Source organism: Ictalurus punctatus, chromosome 6 (assembly GCF_001660625.3).
Source record: "Ictalurus punctatus breed USDA103 chromosome 6, Coco_2.0, whole genome shotgun sequence".
Taxonomy (NCBI): Eukaryota; Metazoa; Chordata; class Actinopteri; order Siluriformes; family Ictaluridae; genus Ictalurus; species Ictalurus punctatus.
Genome location: NC_030421.2, coordinates 28163948 through 28183409, shown reverse-complemented (window position 1 = coordinate 28183409; position 19462 = coordinate 28163948). Strand labels below are relative to the sequence as shown.

Sequence of the window (19462 nt, the reverse complement as noted above, 5' to 3'; positions counted from 1 at the left end):
GCGGGCAGCATAGGGGTAGGAGTGCAGGAGCGCCAGGGCGCGGTCTTTACTGCTTTCTTTACTGATCACTCGAGCTCCAGAGACGAGTGGACGAAGTACGCCAGAAGGCAAAGACGAGCGCAGAACATGAGGATTCCTCCTCACAGTCTTCACTGCGCACCCTGTCAGTCTGTCACTGCGCGCCGCTTCCCGAATCTCTCCGCTAAGTTAAATAAACGGACTTACCAGGATTCCAGTGTATTCTCGAAATAAATGGACTCATTTTCATTTCGCTGTTTACCGTCAGTGCGTATGGAGAGGCACTGTCCTCTCGGCACCACTGGATCTTGCTTTTGTTCTGACGTTTTCCCCTTGCGACGCATGACAACCTCGCCGTAGACCGCGCGTACTTTTTACGCACAGACGATGACGAGGATAAAAGCAATAAGGAATTAAAGATCCCTCAATTTATTTACCCCGCTCCTGTGAGGGAATAAGGAGCTTAAAGGGGAGTGCGGAGGAAGGGGGACAGTTTGAGTTTCACCCTTGACCCGTGGCCCCCGTAGCACTCCGTGTTTGGGGGCTTTTTTGTTTTGAGAGGGGGTAATGCGTGTTCCCGCGGTGCTGGGGCTCCTGGTCGCCTGCGCGCTGATCTGCGCCCCGGTGAGCGAAGCGTGCGGCCCGGGCAGGGGCTACGGCAAGCGGCGGCCTCCCAAGAAACTCACGCCGCTCAACTACAAGCAATTCAGCCCGAACGTGGCCGAGAAGACTCTGGGTGCTAGCGGCAGACTCGACGGCAAGATCACGAGGAACTCGGAGCGCTTCAAGGAGCTCACGCCCAACTACAACCCCGACATCATCTTCAAGGATGAGGAGAACACGGGCGCGGACCGGCTCATGACCCAGGTAAGCGATTCGATTACGGGTCCATTAGGAGATGCGCTCGGCGCCGGGGATCCGGTTACACGGCGCATTTGGAGCAGCCGCGCACCGCTCCGTGTGTGTGTCTATCTTTCCTCGCCCTTTGCTCCGCGTTTAAGGCTTTAGAGAAGCGCTGTTATCGATCGCCGCTGCTTTCATCTGGGCCACGTTAAAGGGGGGGGATTGATCTTTCTGAACGCTTCTTCAGCACTGAGAATCCCCCTGTACTGAATTCATAGTCACCCTGTTCATTCAGCACCATAGGTTACAGTCAAGCAATTTAAACCAGAGCTGTCATTTTCAGTGGACATGAGCGGCATGTCTCTGTTTTATATTTAACTAAGTATTACAGTACTTTTTTTTTCTTTTTTTTTGGACTTCATACTTTTACACTGCAAACCTCCTTTACTGAGTAAACACCTGCAGTATTAACTCTAAAGTGTTTGCACCTGGCTGGAGCTGATTCACATTAGTTTAATTAAAAAGATTATTCATTTAATTGCTTATCTGCAAAGGTTTTACTAGAGAATCATATAAGCATAATACCCTATTTCTGTTATAAATCCTGTTTTATTCATCCCGTCTTTTCCTTTTGTGAATCACTTATGCAGTTATAACAGCCTTTGGATGTCAGTGAATTCTTTTACAGGTCTTATAGGCTATATTCACAGTTTTTTCCCACTTAATAAGAGCTTTGGATATAAACATGATTGAATTACATGGAATTGGATGGTCAACTCTTGATCTAACACATGTAAAAGGAGGTTTTCTACACCAAAATAGTTGAGTATCATATATCTGGTACAGTTGATTAAACAACACATCTTGCCCTAGGTTCCTAAATGCATCCATGTTGATTACTTTAAAATGATTTCATTTAAAAATATAGGTTGGTCACCCGCAAGGAGGTAAATGCTTTACCATGACGAGTATATTGATATAACAACAACAACAACACAAAACCCTGTATTAACTATGCCAGCACACAAACTGAGCAAAACACCATCATTTGGTAACACATGACATTCTAGAGCATCTTATATGCCTTATTTAGAGACCATAAACCATCTGACAGTTACGTCAAGAATAAAAAAAAAAAGAAAGTCGTTGTGGTTTTTTGCTTTCAGAACAAATATTGCTGAAAATAGCAGACTGTCGTGTTTATGTTCTGTGTGTTGGCAGTGTCTGCTTGTTTCTATAATAAAAATTAAAATATGACTAATATACCAGGCATATAAAAACTTGAAAATGTCAAAGTATGTCAAAAGCAAAAAACGTTTTGTTCGTATTTTTAAAAGGTTTTCTAGGTTTCCTTTTTTTAAATGACGCATGAATAAAAGTACGACACCGTTAAACAGGTCTTTGGGAAAAACAAACCTGCTGTTATACCTTGATGATACCATCTTGCCACTGTTATTTGCTCAGGTGTTTGAGGAAGAAAAAATATGTAACTGCTTGGCATTTGGCACAAAGTATTAACCCAGAAAAGAAGCACAATTCTCTGAACAATAGGATAAGGTATGAAGATGTGTACTTACTGAATTCAAGAGAATTTCATATGCAATATATTTCACACTTCTATTATAGGTTAGACATTTAGAGAGCATGAATAAAGGGGTGCAGATGTTTATATTATCTTTGCATATTATGTTTCCATGTGAAATTTCCTTGAATCTGCAATAAATCCTACTTAAGCACTTTTATGTGTTGCTATGATCATAAACTTTGGCCATCTCTGACAGTGACCTTTGTGCTTTACTTATCACTTGTTGATTGCGTGTCAACATATTGTGCTCTAATACTGTGAGCTGAATTTTCTTTGTGTTACAGTCCCACTTACTATTCCCTTGTTTTGTCCCCTTTCCAATTCCCTCACTCGCAGCATTTGGCACAAATATTGTTGATCTTATATAATTATGTAAAGCCAAATATGTAGCTACTAGTGGATACTTCTTACTTTAAACACTGGCTTTTGCATTTAGAATTTGCTTATGCACTACTACTACACTTTTTTTCTGGACAGAATTAGGCCAATGCTTAGTCTTAGTAATGATGAAACAGACCTGCAGTGCTCTAGTTTCCAGAGATCTGCATTTTCCATCTTACATGTATAATCCTGACGCAAGTATGTCTGATTTTGCAGCGTTGTAAGGACAAGCTGAACTCGCTGGCCATCTCCGTCATGAACATGTGGCCAGGTGTGAAGCTGAGGGTCACTGAGGGCTGGGATGAAGATGGCAATCACTTTGAGGAATCGCTGCACTATGAAGGCAGAGCAGTGGATATCACCACCTCTGACCGTGACCGTAATAAATATGGCATGTTGGCGCGGCTAGCGGTGGAGGCCGGCTTCGACTGGGTTTACTACGAGTCCAAAGCACACGTCCACTGCAGCGTGAAGTCAGGTATGAACAAGACTTCGCACTTTAAGGCTATCAGTATGTCAAGGGCATAAGAATATCACATTTTACTCATGTACAGTTCTTAGATTAGAAAAGGCTGCAGTATTGATTTATGATAAATAATCAGTAATATTTCAGAAGCGGGAAGTTGACAATCTTAATGTTACAGCAACCAGATTGCTTGGGTGAGAGATAAAGTAAAGGACATCCTGTCTTGAGAAAGTTTTTTAAAAACTCAAACACGTTGAGTGACATTATATACAGCATCATCATAATAAAATGCTGCTCCTTAACTGTATCCTTAGAATAAATGACCATTAAATACTGTTTGTACTTGTTTGTTAAAAGAGTTCAAATTGCACTCATTGCCTATTTACCTGCCAGCTGATTAGTTAATTGTGCCTCACCCTGTAGTGTGCAATGCACAAATAGCTGGAAAGTGCTGACTGTTAATTGAAAAGTGTACCTTTCAGCCTATGATACATTTACATCCATGCTCAGTTAGTCACGTTAATATTACACATTCTAGACTAGGCACACACCAGATTCGATGACAAGAGTCGACAGAAACACAAATGCTTGGCGTGATAGACTCCTGGGTGTGCCCGGTTTGGCAGTAGTGCTCAGGTGTGTCCGGTTGTGTATTGTGGTCTATTCTCATTAGTAGGTGAGGTAAGTGGGAGACTTGGGCTGTAGGTGATGACCAGGTAACAGACCACATCATTAGGCCATAAACACGTCTACATACTCATGTCATCTGGGAATAAATTACCAACCAGGAAGGAAAGACTGGATTTTTTTCTAGTTATAACTCTCTCATTGTCTCCGTTATCGAAATCATCTTTTGTACACTGTGAGTAATGTTTGACTGAATCAGAGCTAATTCCTTACTTTGTATGAAGCAGATCAGATTAAGACACACTGTGCCTCCTAAATTCCCCATCTACAGTACTTGTATATTCTTGTTCCATACTTCTATTATTTGTATATTTTTTGTGACACTGGAATGGGTGATTTGTCCGTTTCAGTCAGAAACAATGTTGCATATCAATATATTTTGACCTCTTTTTGCCCTCTTTTTATACATACACAAAAGACATTGAGAAATGTCAGTTTTGGGCCCCTGTTGAGGAATGGGACTTCTGTGTGTGGACGTTTATGAAGCACTTTTGTTATCACTCTGATAGGGAGTGCAAACACAGGCAATCCCTGCTGTCTGCGCCTGCCTTATCAAAGTCCTTTATAGGTGTGTTCTGCCATGCAAGGAGCAGTACTGCTGCATGTTTGTGCAATTGACTAAATGGCATTTGATTAGGTAAAAATGGAATATTTATGATATTGGATTGTCGATCTGAACTTGTTAGCTACAAAATAATCAGCACATGATTTTTTGTAGGTTTTGTGCGACTTTATCATTTTATTTTTAGCCTTTAAAAGCCTTTGTTTTTATTTTGAGGTGCAACATTTTTACTAGTTCCCAAAACTTGTAGAATGTGCTGTAGAGATGAGATGTGGTGATATTCTTATGTGATATCCTCTCAACCATTCAGCAAAAGCACACTGACCTGAGTTTCATAATGTGTACCTTTGGGTCCTATAATGTAGGTGTGGAAAGGGCAGAGAGCAGACTGAAGGAGCGAGAGACTGGGTGAGACAGAATGTTAAAAGTAGAGCAAGTTACTAAAGTGCTTTTGAGATGATTAACCCGCTCCTTTGTTTTCCAGATGGTTATTCCGTTGTTCCTTTTTTAAGATCTCTTATCGCAGCCATGTCTTATCACCTGGCCTTGGTCCTCACCTTTCCCAAATATTTGTGCTCAGCTCTACGGAGACTTGACTCTCGTTGCCGGCCCTATAGCATCTTGCAAAGCCTGAGCCAATAACTTCAGCAGGAGGGAAGCAGAGTCTGTGCTAAAGGCCTGTGGTTATTAATTAGCTTATATTGTATTTTTATGCGGTGACTCAAGTTGAGTGAAAAAAGAAAACTCATTAGCTTTAAGAACGGTGTTTTAAATGTTTGCTTGCACACAAAGTTGTTTTGCCACTGTAGCTGACTTTCCATTTTATTGTTGTTTTTTTTAAAACCAATGAGTGACAGAGGATCAGAGAGACAGAGACGGAGTGAAGTGTGTGTTGTTGACGTATCACAGCATGCTTAAATTAACAAACACCGCTTAATGTAATGGACTGCGCTTTACGTTTAGAATTTAAGAAGGGTTTTTATAGCATCCCTGACCAAAAAGTGTTACTGATTTATTAGGAGTATCATACACATTTCTAAATATGTGTCTGTCTCTTTTTATAAGAACACTCTGTGGCTGCTAAGACAGGTGGCTGTTTTCCGGGAGGAGCTCTGGTCAGTCTGGAGAATGGGAGCAGGAAGGCCATGCAGGATCTGCAGCTGGGCGAACGAATCTTGGCATCACTGCATGGTGACGGCAGCGGGCAGCTCATCTTCAGCGAGGTCATCTCCTTCCTAGACCGCAAATCCTCCGCCCGCACACTGTTTTATACAATAGAGACAGAGTCTGGTGCTGCATTAAGCCTCACTGCTGCCCACCTCGTGTTTGTGGCTGAGGGGAACTGCTCAGGCCCAGCGCCCATGGGACAGCTCAGGACTGTGTTCGCCAGCGAAGTGCAGCTGGGGCAGTGTGTGGTTTCGGCTCAGGAACCGGGACAAGAAGGAAGGCTGTCCCGAGTGATTAGGGTTCAGCTACGGGAGGACATGGGCGTGTTCGCGCCTCTCACCCTACACGGCACAGTCGTGGTTAATGATATTGTGTCCTCCTGCTATGCCACCATGGATGAACACTGGCTTGCTCACATTGCTTTCGGCCCACTGAGGGCACTTCATCGTTGGGGAGGGCCGATGGGCCACCAGGCTGAGGGGGTGCACTGGTACTCCTCACTGCTGCACTGGATTGGAACACACATACTCGACCCGAAACACTTTCATCCCTGGAGTGTGGTAGCTTCTGACAGATGAGAGGGAGAGAAATGAAATGCAAGAGAGAAATCAAGATAGAATGAGAGAATTGGAAGAATGGAATAACTTTTTGTCCCACAAAAAAAAAAACATTTTTCTCTTTAAAGACTTGAAGAGTGCAGTAATTCTCTGGGTGTGTTCTCACTTGGAGGACATCCCCCAAACTATTCAAAAACCTACATGTAAAAAATATTCAATGCAAAACTATTTGAATGAAATGAATCTTTTATTGCCTACACTGGAGCATACTCACAAACACAAACACACGCACACTTCTACACATTTGTGCATATGTGATATTAATAACCATTCTTATACTGACTGAGGTAATGCAACAGAGGTAAGCCGTAGATAAATTAGCTCAGGTAAGCAGTAGCTCAGACATAGGAACGCAGTCTTAGCCTGTCTGATACTGTAGCTGTTTCAGTATAATAACATGTTATATGGAGATAACATGGGCTTGGGACACACAATCAAATGCAGTTATCATTAAAGGCAACTAAAAAAAATCTACCAGATCTGCTAGTTGTCAGGAATTTTCACTCCTGATGTTGTACCATTCTGTAAGTTATTTGTTACGTCCTTTTCCTCTCTTACAAGTCCAAACTCTGTGTCTTAGACTTTTCAACGCTGTAATGTTTCATGTTTTCCTGCTGGAAATGTTCTTTGTAACTTTATCATGTATTTAATAGTCACATTGTACACTGTATTTCTACATATAGCATACACAAGGGGTAAAACTTTAGTTATATTAATTAAGCTATACTGTGCTACTTACTATTTATTAACTTCACTCAGTACAGATGTGTCAGAGAGCCTGTACAGCATCCTATGTAAATGCTCAGTATGCTAATTCCCTATGTATGCTTTATGGAGTGATACTCACAATCTGGCGTGCTTTATTTACCTTTTTTGTGGCATTATTAACTTTTTACCAAAAAGATGTCAAAATTATATGTTCATAAAAAATATTTAAAGATCTATTTTTCAAAATTAAACTATATGGAAATATGTGGGTGCCCCTCCATTTTTTCTTTTCCTGTTACAACTTCCATGGTTATGATATGGAATATGATAGTAGACACAGCCAGATGTTGCATCATGCTTTTGATAGACAAACATTATGATAACATAAAGTGCAACATAAAAATATATTCGATGTAGTTCAGCTTTATCAGCAACACATACATGCTGTATTTCAGTCTACTGAGGTAATAAGCTCGACATCTCTGCAGACGCCACTGTGATTTTCTCCAGCTCCAAACTCCTGCAGGCACAAAAAGGAAAGTTACGGAGACCGGGCAAGTCCAGCACTTTCCTCACGGGTTGTGGCGGATCGTACACAGTCACTAGGCTTTGGCTGTTTTCTTGTGGCTTATCGGCTAATGATTGTATCTTCCTAGTGCTCTGATCTCGTTCAAGCCCCCTCTCAGACAGGGTACCTGGATCACAAAATGAGATATGTGTTAAAGGAACAGATTATTTTTATTATTATTATTATTAATGGTGGTGGTGGTGGTAGTATTATTATTATTATTAATAATAATCATCATAATAAGAGTAACAACAACAACAATAACAACAACAATAATTATTATTAAGAAAGAAAGAAAGAAAGAAAGAAAGAAAGAAAGAAAAAGGAAGAGGAAGGGGGTGATGGAGATGGACATCGAGAGAATGAAGAAAAGAAACAAAAAAGGTAAAGAAATTAGGAAAGAAAAGAAAGAAATAGAGAAATTATGGCAAAGAGAGCACAACAAAGGACAAAAAAGGAATGAGAGAGCTGGAGAATAACAATAGTGAGAGAGCATATAAGAATAGCATTAAAAAGAAAAGGAGAGAAGAGAAAATAGAAGGAGAAAGAAAATAAAGTGTAGTCAGTGAGGGAGAGAAAGGGGCCCTACAGTGTATACCTGCAATGTTTGTGTGTGTGTGAGACAGAGAGAGAGAGAGAGAGAGAGAGAGAGAGAGAGAGAGACATTCTATCCATGAATTTCAATGGGAAAGTCAAGCGATTTGATAAATTACACTGTATTTTACATTAATGTGTGTGTTTAGTACCTGAAACTGTGTGGTCTAGAAGAAAGGCCAAGAGGCTAACTAAAAACACAGGCAGCATCAGACAAGACTGCAAAAATATATCAAGACTGCGTACACCTAAATGCAGAAAGATAAGAAAACAAAATGAATGCACTCCATCCACAATGATAAAATGACCCTGTTTTCCAGTGAGAGAACATTTTAATGTCTTCATCCTACCAGTGTAGATAAATCCAGACTGCATTCTGAACCAGCGAGGAAGCACTAAAGACATGAACACTGTGAAGCCTGTGTTGAAAATGTTGCGCCCTGAGTCCACGTCTGTGTACTGGAGGTACGTTATTCCTGTCGCCGCAGCCACTGTGTAGGTCACACTGAGCACAGCACCTTGAAATGATGAGATAAATGAATACATTCAAAGGTATGAGTTTACAGTTATGAGGAAAGTGTGAGCATGAGAGGATGATCACCGTGAATAGCCAGAGGGACTGAAGTGAGCAGCTGAGTCAGTTGTAGGAACAGACCTAGAACCATCAGCATCACAGCAGCAAGCTGCACCGTGGCCCGAGAGCCACACTGAAAGAGAAAAACAGAGAGAGAAGGGGGGGGGGGGGGGGGGCAAAGAGAGACAAGAGAGCATTCATTAGTATAAAAGATAACTAAAGATCTCAATCTGTAAACTACATGCAGAAGGTTTCAAATGATCCCTTGCTTAGGACTGTGATGCACTGAGGAAGTATTGGAAGGTTTTCTATTGTACCTGGCTGAGGCTGGTCATACAAGCATTGGGCACACTGCTGCAGAGCCCCACCGGCACCCCCATCAGCCCCGCGAGCACGCTGCTCAGCCCCTCTACACTCACCCCCCTGTTACACGCCTGTGCGGGAGGGGTGGGAGCTTTCAGGAGCCGGGCTGTTAAGACATACACCGCCTGGGAGCTGATACAAGACGACAACCCTGCTGCAATTCCTGCTGCAATACTGTCACCAGACAGGAGGGGGAGCCCAAGATCTGTATGTAGAAAGGAGACATAAATCGGCCATATGAATCATACTGGGGAAAGTTTTAGTTTATTGGAATTTAGTGTTGCAAAAACATTATACAAATACGATCAGTAAAGTCTATTTTTTCAGGCAAACTAGAGCAAACCCCCCCCCCCCCCCCCCCCCCATCACAAAATCAGTGTCCTCTTTATGTATCATCATCCATGTAAGAATACCGGGTAAAGGCAGCATAAACCACGCTGCTTTTGGATCTGGAGAAAGCAGGTTAGATGAATTTGCAGTTGTCCAGTCCTGAAATGGGGTTGCATTTAAATCATCCTTGAAAAGCAGTTCGGACGCAGAATGAGGAGTGATGCGTCCGCAGTGTTGAAGAGCAGCACACACAACCCACACCAAGAGCACAGACAGCAGCACCTTCACACAAGCACACAGAGGATGTTAATATAACCCTAGGCGATATACAACGATATTTTAAAAAATATGATAAAAAATTGAACTATTTTAAGTTAAAATACTTGTTTAAATATGTTTTATTATTCCTAGTAATTCTCATAGATTTGTAATTAATTAATTAGTGATTTAAATCGCTTCTGTAATGCCTTTTATCATAAAGTCTTTGTTTTGACCTTCTAATGTTTTAGACTAGAAAATGCTTTAAAATAAATCGATCTTCTACCGCTTACTCCTTTTCAGGGTCACGGGGAAACCTGGAGCTTATCCCAGGGAGCATCAGGCACAAGGCGGGGTACATCGCAGGACACAATCACATACACACTCACACACCCATTCCTACACTACGGACACCATCAGCCTACCATGCATGTCTTTGGACTGGGGGAGGAAACCGGAGTACCCGGAGGAAACCCCCGCAGCACGGGGAGAACATGCAAACTCCGTACACACAGGGCCACGGTGGGAATCGAACCCCTGACCCTAGAGGTGTGAGGCGAACGTGCTAACTACTAAGCCACTGTGCGGTCATGTAAACTTGATGTATGTAAAGTTTTTCTCACTGAGAGCATACTGATGGCAGGGTACAGTGGGAGCTTTAGATGGGCAGAGAGAGTCCAACAACGCAGGTGCTGAGACAGACACACCAGCAACACCACAGTCCTGAAAACAAAAGTACAGTACATGTTTTATTTGTATTTGAGCTCTGCAGATACCTAACCTAATTCTTTTAATTTAACTACATGAATTCAATAAAATCATGTAATTATTTTATTATCCATTCGTAAGTAAGTATGCCCAATAAAACAGAGTAGTTATTTTGTAGAATTATAATTTATTGTTTCATAAACACGAGTTGCAAAAGCTTGCATAATAATTACCACATGCACATGCAACATCACCACCATGCCCTAAATAAACAGCCCATCTAACCCCAACATTAAGTGATGCTCACAGAAGAGCAAAGCCCCAGTGGTCTGAGCAGAGCAGAGCTGCCTCTCTGTAGATGGAGAATCCCAGCATGCAACACACAGGAGCGAGGACGAGTGGACCACATCGGGTCAGCATGGCTCCACCCACACCACACAAACCCGCTGACAACTGCACCAGGCCTGCTACTACAGCCATGCCCTGCAACTAAACACACACACACAGGGACAGAAGGATGAATCAGTAAATGCTCCAGAAAAGAAGCCACTAAACTAGGATTTTAAAGTACAAACACTTCACTCTCATTAAAAAAAAAAAGAGTAACTGTATCATTCCTTGACACCGAGGTGCATGTTGAAATGTTTATGTAGTGCAACTGTAAAGCTTTACTCTAAGGGATAATTATAAACATAGAATGATATCACTTTTTCTTTTCCAATACTGTTAATGAAACCTTCATCAATACTCATCTGATTTTTTCTCTCTAAAAACTACAAAACTTTCAAATGTTTTTAAGCCCTTACACTGCAAACACAATAAAGCATAAATATAATTTAAAAAAAAAAACATGTCTCATATGTAAACAATATACCTTATATATAAACTTTTCCAAATCCAATTTAAACAGCATTGAATACAATTCATTCTTTTTTTCTATTATATCTGATCCACCATTTGTTTTGCTGACATCAGCCCGATACTGATTCCAGGTCTCAGATGGGTACCATCTCCAGTAATTATGCAACTTAAAACAAAAACAAAAACTCTGCCCCAACTTTTTAATGCCATGCTTCCAGGAGAATGTTACATATTAAACAAGGAAAGCGTGAGAGTCTTGTTCCTGGGGATTGTAAACTAAAGTGTATGTCTTTGATATATGTATCAATTATAGAGTATCTTATAAAGCAGAAATGTCTGAATATCATTTTTAAGTGAATTTTTATTTATTTATTTTACAGGTTTGTACAGCAATAAACTGTATGTTTACAGCTCTTCTATGAACTAAATAGGTTTCATAGGCTCTGAGGTAAAGTAGGTTTAAGATTATCACACAATCAGTACGTGGAGCTGATGCTATGAGATAATAGGAAGAGGGGTGGTCTGAGGGTTCAGGACCACGGACAGCAGTGCAGCACCTCTCTCAGTTGGTGTGCCGGAACCTCAAACTGCTCTGATTGATCACACTGCCCCCTGCAGGCTGCATGACTCCCTACAGAAACAGAACCTAATTAACATACATGAAGAACGACTTACAATTATGATTCAGATTGCTGAGAGACTGAAATGCACCATAAATCCTGATTCAATTGGTTTAAAAAAAAATATGGTACTGGGGACCGACCTGCCCGTGCACAAAGCAAGACAAGAGCTGGAACCAGGAAGTCTAGCGATGGAGCCTGGATCAATGGCAAACTGTGAATAAGATAGACAGCATATGCAAATTTACACACTGACCATAGAAGGAGTAGGAGAGGAAAGTCGAAAGAAAGTGTTTACCATGATCCAAAACATGTCTGAAGGAGCGTAGAAACACCAGAGTAAAAGAACACAGAGGCAGCTGTCTTTTCCTTCTCAGCCTGAGGCACTAATGCCCCAACCACCAATGCACACAGAGATGCATGGACCATAACATGCTGCACAGAGAGAGAGAGAGAGAGAGAGAGAGAGAGAGAGAGAGAGAGAGAGAGAGAGAGAGAGAGAGAGAGAGATTGTTAAAACCTTATTTAAAATCAACAATACATTATTTTATATTTTGTAAGTACAGGAGTTACATGAGTTAAATTTGGAAAGAGAACAGAAGAGATCTGGTCCTTTGGTTTACATAAAATAATGTTAAACTTTGGTATTATTATTGGATGGAAGTGTAAATCACAGAATGGCATAATGTTAAGGTAGCTGTTAACTGTTGTGTGTATATAGTACATTTAATCATTAACACAAAATGTGATATTGTTAGTTTGAAGGTTTTAGTGTATCAATGATTTGCAAAGGAAAAAAAAATAGATGATATCATTTAGATCCCAAATCTGACAAACACTGAACATTTAAGGTCAGGTCACTTAAATACATAGTTAAATTAAGCTTTTACGCTTTTGCACACACACACACACACACACACACACACGCACGCACGCACGCACGCACGCACGCACGCACACACACACACACACACACACACAAAACAAACTCATTGGATGAACACAATTGAATTGAGGGCAGGATTTCCAGCCAATAAATATGTATAGCCCTAACTCATAAAAAAAAAAAAAAAACTGATTCATGCAATGAAATACAATTGAGTTGGTTCAACTTAATTTGATAAAATACAGTTTAAATGCATGTATAAAGTCATTTTTTTATGCTTGTCAAACTCAAACTAAAACATTTCAATGGAAAATAAATTATTAGATAGAAATCCTTCTAATTTTATTCCCCCTATATGGAGACAAGAGAGAACATGGTTCAGATGTTTTTATTTAAAACACATAAAACAAGTATACAACAGGTATACAGTTGGCAATACAGTTAATTAATGGCAAACAACCATACCGTTAGTAATTGTGACAGTCAAAGCACACATTTATAAACCTTTTTTTTGGTCTGGAAATTTGCATTTCTCTGCATGAACAACACATGAACAGGTCAGTGGAAAGCCAAAGTTAAAATAAACTTGACTATCAATAATAATGCAGAGACAATTCTTGACCATCAAGAATAAAAGTAACAAATACAGTGGTGCTTGAAAGTTTGAACTCTTTAGAATTTTATATATTTCCACATAAATGTGACCTCAGATTTTCACACAAGTCCTAAAAGTAGATAAACAGAACCCGATTAAACAAATAAGACAAAAATATTATGCTTGGTCAGTTATTTATTGAGGAAAATGATCCAAGATTACATATCTGTAAGTGGCAAAAGTATGTGAACCTCTAGGATTAGCAGTTAATTTGAAGATGAAATTAGAGTCAGGTGATTTAAATCAATGCAATGACAATAAGGTGTGAGTGAGCACCCTGTTTTATCTAAAGAACATGGATCTATCAAAGACTGATAGATAGTTCATGAGTCCACCATCAGGAGAATACTGAACAACACCTGTGTGCATGGCAGGGTTGCAAGAAGAACATCACTGCTCTACAAAAATAACATTGCTACCCTTCTGCAGTTTGCTAAAGATCACATGGACAAGCCAGAAGGATATTGGAAAAAAAAACTTTGTGGATGGATGAAACCAAAATAGATTTTTTTTATTTTTTATTTAAATGAGAATCACTTTGTTTGGAGATAGGAAAACACTGCATACCAGCATAAGAACCTGGTTTGGGCCTGTTTTACCGCATCTGGGCCAGGATGAGTTGTCATCATTGATGGAACAATGAATTCTGAATTATACCAGCAAATGATGAAGGAAAACCTCAGGAGATCTGTCCGTGAACTGAATCTCAAGAGAAAGTTGGTCATGCAGCAAGACAATGACCCTAAACACACAAGTCATTCTACAAAACAAAGGTTGAAGAAGAATAAAGTTAATGTTTTGGAACGGCCAAGTCAAAGTCCGGACTTTAATCCAATAGATATGTCATGGAAAGACCTGAAGCAAGCAGTTCATGTGAGGAAACCCACCAACATCCCAGAGTTGAAGCTGTTCTGTACTGAGGAACGGGCTGAAATTCCTCCAAGCCGATGTGCAGGACTGATCAACAGTTACCGCAAACGTTTACCTGCAGTTATTGCTGCACAAGGGGGTCACACCAGATACTGAAAGCAAAGGTTCACTTACTTTTACCACTCATAGAAATGTAATATTGGATCATTTTCCTCAATAAATAAATGACCAAGTACAATATTTTGCTTCATTTGTTCAATTGGGTTCTCTTTATCTACTTTTAGTACTTGTGTGAAAATCTGATGTTGTTTTAGGTCATATTTATGTAGAAATCTAGTTGCAGTTTGGATTCCTTATACTGCCACATTCACAATCCTAAAAAGAAGAATAAAGAAGTATTGTTAGATACCATATTTAACAAATGACATAAATAAATCAGATTATTTGACCAAAAATGACTTACTATCACTAGGAGGTTGCCACATTCACTTCATGACATTCATCACACTGTGAAAGAGAAGATTTATATTAGGAGTGGGAACAATTACTTGAAAGTTCATAGACCTACTCTAAAGTACATTTGAACACTATTTTCCAACTTTATATTCACTTAATATGTCACATTTTACACTTCTCACAAATAATTAAAGTGATTTCAGACGAATTTAAACCTTTATTTTGTATCATCGTCGGATCAATATTAAACAGGGGATTGGAATACAGAGAAAACACTTAAAACATTTTTTTTTTTTTTGCCTTTTATGTGTATTTATCTGTTTTTAATATATTTTACATTCTGTTCAACTGTTTTGAATACCTTTAATATTTTTTGAGATTAACTACTTTATTGTGCTTGGGCATGTTGATGATCATTAATTTAAAAAAACTACATTTAGATGTGGTTTATCATGTTATTCTGTAGAATTTCAGCCTTCACTGAAATTTGTTCTTTGACTCAAGTGTATGCTAACTGGTGTACTATACAGTAAAAGGTATCACACTGGGCACAAACACAACTGCAGATATATTACTAACGTTGAGAACCGGTATGTTTTTGTGCATTACTATGCACGTATTTAGAGAATAGCGTAACATAATAATACATATTACATATACTCTCCATAATACATATAGAAAATAAATGAAAAATGAATTACAAAGAATTTCACAGAAGACACATATAAATCATTTTAACAGCTAGTGTGTTAAATCTTAATATGTTGGGTTTGCGAGGTTATAAAATGTCAAGGATGCCACAGAACTGGCTGAGCTAAAGTGTGCAGTACAGAGGTTGATGAACCAATGGCTATAGTTAGTAGCAATGACTGACTGTATCAAAGTGCATTTGGTTTTACATGTGTACCTCATACATTCAAAAAGTTACTGAGTCTTTATAATTTTTGTCTTTTTCATAATAAAAAAAAAAGCATCATAAAAATGTGTTTTTTATTTTAAAATTATAATCAAATAAAAATTCTTTAAAAAACTGAGATTTCAAATTCTATTTGCTGTACTTGATAGCCATAATGAGCTGTATCATAGTACATTTGGTTTTACATGTGTAACTCCTATCAGCAACAAGTTATTGGATTTTAATTATTTTTCTTTTTTAAACAATAACAACAAAAAAAACCTTGATTATTTTCAAAACAGAGTTGTCTTTGATAAGAAGAATGGAGTATAATATAGTGTGAATTGTAAAAATTGAATTTCATTTCTATTTGTTTCCAGAATTTTTTTTAGCAATAAAAACAGCATTTTGCTGTAGTTGCTAAGACTAACCATGGGTTTTGTATGGCACAATAAATTTATATCTGTAATAAAAATGTACATCGTTAACAATCATTAATAAAATATATTCTATAAAAAAATGAACAAATGCTGAATCCATACTGTATCCTAACACTGCAGTATATTAGATATCCTGTGAAGTAGATGACTATTAGTGATGTGCGGTTCATGAATGATTTGTTCATTTTGAACGAATCTTTCATATGACTCGGGAACAACGAGTTAGATCAGAGAGTGATTCGTTCATTTTGTGTTGATCGTGCATGCGCATTAGTTTAGCTCTCGAGTCTTTGGGTTTGAGTCGTTTGTTCATCACGTCAGAGCCCCACTGTATTCAGCCTATGGAGCTGTGACGTGATGAACGATTGACTCGAACCCAAAGACTCGGGAGGTGAATTAATCATTTCTGTTTCCAGGTATCAGACGTGACAAATATGCAAGAACGACTCAGATCTGGAGGTGAGGTGAACTAAATGTGCAGCGAACGTCCAATATAAAACCAACCTTACCGCGGTTGTCTAGCTAGCTAGTTCTGCAAGTTGGAAAATGGTGCTGGGAAAAAATACGAGGCATACTTCCTTATACTCGGACAAATCAATCTGTATTACTAACATTTGTTCCCTGCGCTAGCAAACTTCTGAAGTTCAATTGAGTACTCACTGACAATGCTAATTGGCACATTGTGAGTCTGAATTTAAGCGAAGGGACGCGTGGAACAATTCACCTCGCTTAACTATTTCAAAGCTGTTGCATATTTCACTCAACATTATGATATACACAATCTCTGACAGCGAGGCTAATATTTAACTACAGAAAAACAAACACTTACCAACAACGAATATCCAAAAGCAGGATTATCAGCCGCATCAGTCCTTGCAGAGCCAGCATGACAAAATGGCAGACACACACTGACACTGTGGGCGCGTTTTCTGAGCTGTCTCGCACATGCGCAAATGGTGCTCCCCAAATAAAACTAATCTGTGTTAATCAAATTGAAATAAATCTCATAGATGACACTATTTATGCATTTGATGTTGGACTGGTTAAACATACATATGAATTATTCCTAATTAGATATGTTTAAAGAAAGTGAACAAAATTGACATGCGTTATATCTTGTTTTGAAAATTGTTTTGAATCTAGGACACAAAAGTATACCTTTACCATGATAGTAATAGTGACAAACAATATGATATTCACACAAGGCACTCCAGCAAGTAATTCCAGTAGGAAATCATTCAAACTTGTGCTTTTATTGAGAATGTTAATATAGACACCCAGTGTATTGTTCATTATATGCATTTCTTTACTGAGGACCATGATCAGAGACAGCACAGCACACACCATGTACAGTATAACAAATCACAAAAAATTATTTCCCACACTTAATGTTTGACTCGAAAATATTTTTTTTCTAAAGAAACTTTTATGCAATGCTGCTACATATGTATGCAAATATGTTGAAGGTATTGAAAAAAAATAATGTGGAGTTATTTAAAAAAAAAATAAATAAATGTAAGTGGTAGAAATGGTTTTAGTCTGGTGCAGAGTTGCTAGTCTATATAATAATGTAATACCTAATTGAACAAAGTGATTCTTTGGCCAGCCTTTCTGGCAGAGGCAAAATGAAATACAACACATCCTACCTGCAGTGCCAAGGCTATATTTAGCAAGAGCGGAGGACGGCAGTCCACTTTAAGACTCTTCAGTGTGTTGGCTTCATTGAAGTCCTGTTGAGGACATCTTGCGATCCACTTATGTCTGTCTGGCTTCACCATTTCCACTTCACAATTCTGCTCCAGGTCAGCATAGAGTAATTCCTCTTTTAGTCCTGCAGCTTTTGGTTTCAGTATGAACTGAATCGCTTTAGGAGACTATATTACTGACAGGATCTCTCTGTTACTGTGTGTGGTTTAAATCATATGATGACCTTTGACTCCAGGATTGTGAAAGCTGAATTGTTTGTGATAACTAACTGGATGTTTCCACTTAATCATTATCCTCTCTCAGGATAACAAGAACACTGAACTGAAGATTTTATGGCTGTGATATTTAATTTTTTTTTTTTTTTGCTGCAAATAGTCAGTTTTACTGCTTTACAGTAACAATATCACATTTGATTTGTCATGTTAATATAATATAAACATTAAAAAACACATTTATTTATCTTGTAAAATATTAAAACCTGCTTGAATTTGGAAATGAAGTTGATAAAGTTAGATATTATTTTGTACAAATACATGTAAACTTTAATTATTGTCCCCTCCAAAACTATTGGAACAGCAAGGCCGATTCGTTTTTTTTTCTTCTCCCCACTGTAGACTGAAAACATTTAGGTTTGAGATGAAAAGATGAAAATGAGAAGAGGGTTTAGAATTACAGTTTTATTTATATTTACATTACATTTATTCATTTAGCAGACGCTTTTATCCAAAGCGACTTACAAATGAGGAAATACAAGCAAAGCGATATATCAAGCGGAGAACAATACAAGTAGTGCTACCATGCAAAATTTTACAATTGAGTTGTAGAAAAGCAAAGTGCGCAGAGTAGAGGTGTAAGTGCCAGAGTAGGTTTTTAAAAATTTTTTTAATTGATTTATTATTTTTTTAAAAAGGAGAATGTGGGGTTGGCGTTTTAGAGCATAGTTACGTGCTCATGGAAGAGGTGGGTTTTTAGCTGTTTTTTGAAGATAGTGACAGATTATATTTCCTGGTATTTATATGTAGATATGTTAAACGACATAGAACATAACACATTTTGTAGCAGACCACCCAATCTGTAGGCAATCAAAAATATTGGAACACACGACAGATAGGCATTTCTTATTACCCAGGTGTGTCCTGTTATATCGATTAAACAATAAATAGCTCTAAAAATCTACTCTTTTATCCTTTTAGGTTTTATCCTTCAGTTTCACCTCTGAAGACTGCATTTGTTGTTAAAAGGGATAAGCCAACATGAAGATCCGAGAGCAGTCTATGGGAGAAAAGCACGCCATTTTGAAGCTGAGAAAAGAGGGAAAATCAACCTGAGGCATTGCACAAACATTGTGCATAGCCAATACAACAATTTGGAATGTCCTGAAAAAGAAAGAAACCGCTGGTGTATGGAGCAGCAGACAGCGAATGGGTCGACCAAGGAAAACAACAGCAGCTGATGACAAACATTGTGAAAACTGTGAAGGAAACCCAAAAAACAACAGTCAGTGACATCACCAACGACCACACCATCATCTCGTGATGGTGGAATGAATTCAGAAGTTTCGTCTGCCTATTTAAAGAGAAATGCATCCAAATTAATTGGGAGGAACTTTATCATGCAGCAAGACAATGATCCAAAACACACTG

The 19462-nt window shown here is 38.8% G+C and overlaps 2 protein-coding genes across 2 annotated transcripts; one reads left to right on the top strand and one right to left on the bottom strand.

Moving 5' to 3' along the window:
- On the top strand, window positions 1–7298 carry ihha (Indian hedgehog signaling molecule a). Its single transcript, XM_017470404.3, has 3 exons — window positions 1–885; window positions 3044–3305; window positions 5608–7298. Exons 1-3 carry the CDS (start codon window positions 586–588, stop codon window positions 6285–6287), a joined length of 1242 nt encoding a protein of 413 aa, XP_017325893.1. The 5' UTR covers window positions 1–585; the 3' UTR covers window positions 6288–7298.
- Window positions 6446–18037, bottom strand: slc23a3 (solute carrier family 23 member 3). The gene is made up of 12 exons (XM_017470403.3): window positions 17759–18037; window positions 12209–12345; window positions 12054–12124; window positions 11848–11921; window positions 10737–10918; window positions 10345–10444; window positions 9547–9745; window positions 9088–9338; window positions 8798–8903; window positions 8547–8714; window positions 8349–8444; window positions 6446–7729 (listed from the first exon to the last, which is right to left on the bottom strand). Exons 1-12 carry the CDS (start codon window positions 17888–17890, stop codon window positions 7491–7493), a joined length of 1755 nt encoding a protein of 584 aa, XP_017325892.1. The 5' UTR covers window positions 17891–18037; the 3' UTR covers window positions 6446–7490.
- Between the last annotated feature and the right edge of the window lie 1425 nt (window positions 18038–19462).

What these genes read in the sequence shown, in the direction of transcription:
- slc23a3 (XM_017470403.3), bottom strand. Translation starts at nt 17,890, where the DNA reads ATGGTGAAGCCAGACAGACATAAGTGGATCGCAAGATGTCCTCAACAG. An exon ending in CTTGCTTTGTGCACGGGCAG is followed by an intron (nt 11,922 to 12,053) that starts GTCGGTCCCCAG and finishes CTGTTTCTGTAG; the next exon opens with GGAGTCATGCAGCCTGCAGG. An exon ending in CGGCACACCAACTGAGAGAG is followed by an intron (nt 10,919 to 11,847) that starts GTGCTGCACTGC and finishes GTGTGTGTTTAG; the next exon opens with TTGCAGGGCATGGCTGTAGT.
- ihha (XM_017470404.3), top strand. Translation starts at nt 586, where the DNA reads ATGCGTGTTCCCGCGGTGCTGGGGCTCCTGGTCGCCTGCGCGCTGATC. An exon ending in CGGACCGGCTCATGACCCAG is followed by an intron (nt 886 to 3,043) that starts GTAAGCGATTCG and finishes CTGATTTTGCAG; the next exon opens with CGTTGTAAGGACAAGCTGAA. An exon ending in CCACTGCAGCGTGAAGTCAG is followed by an intron (nt 3,306 to 5,607) that starts GTATGAACAAGA and finishes TCTTTTTATAAG; the next exon opens with AACACTCTGTGGCTGCTAAG.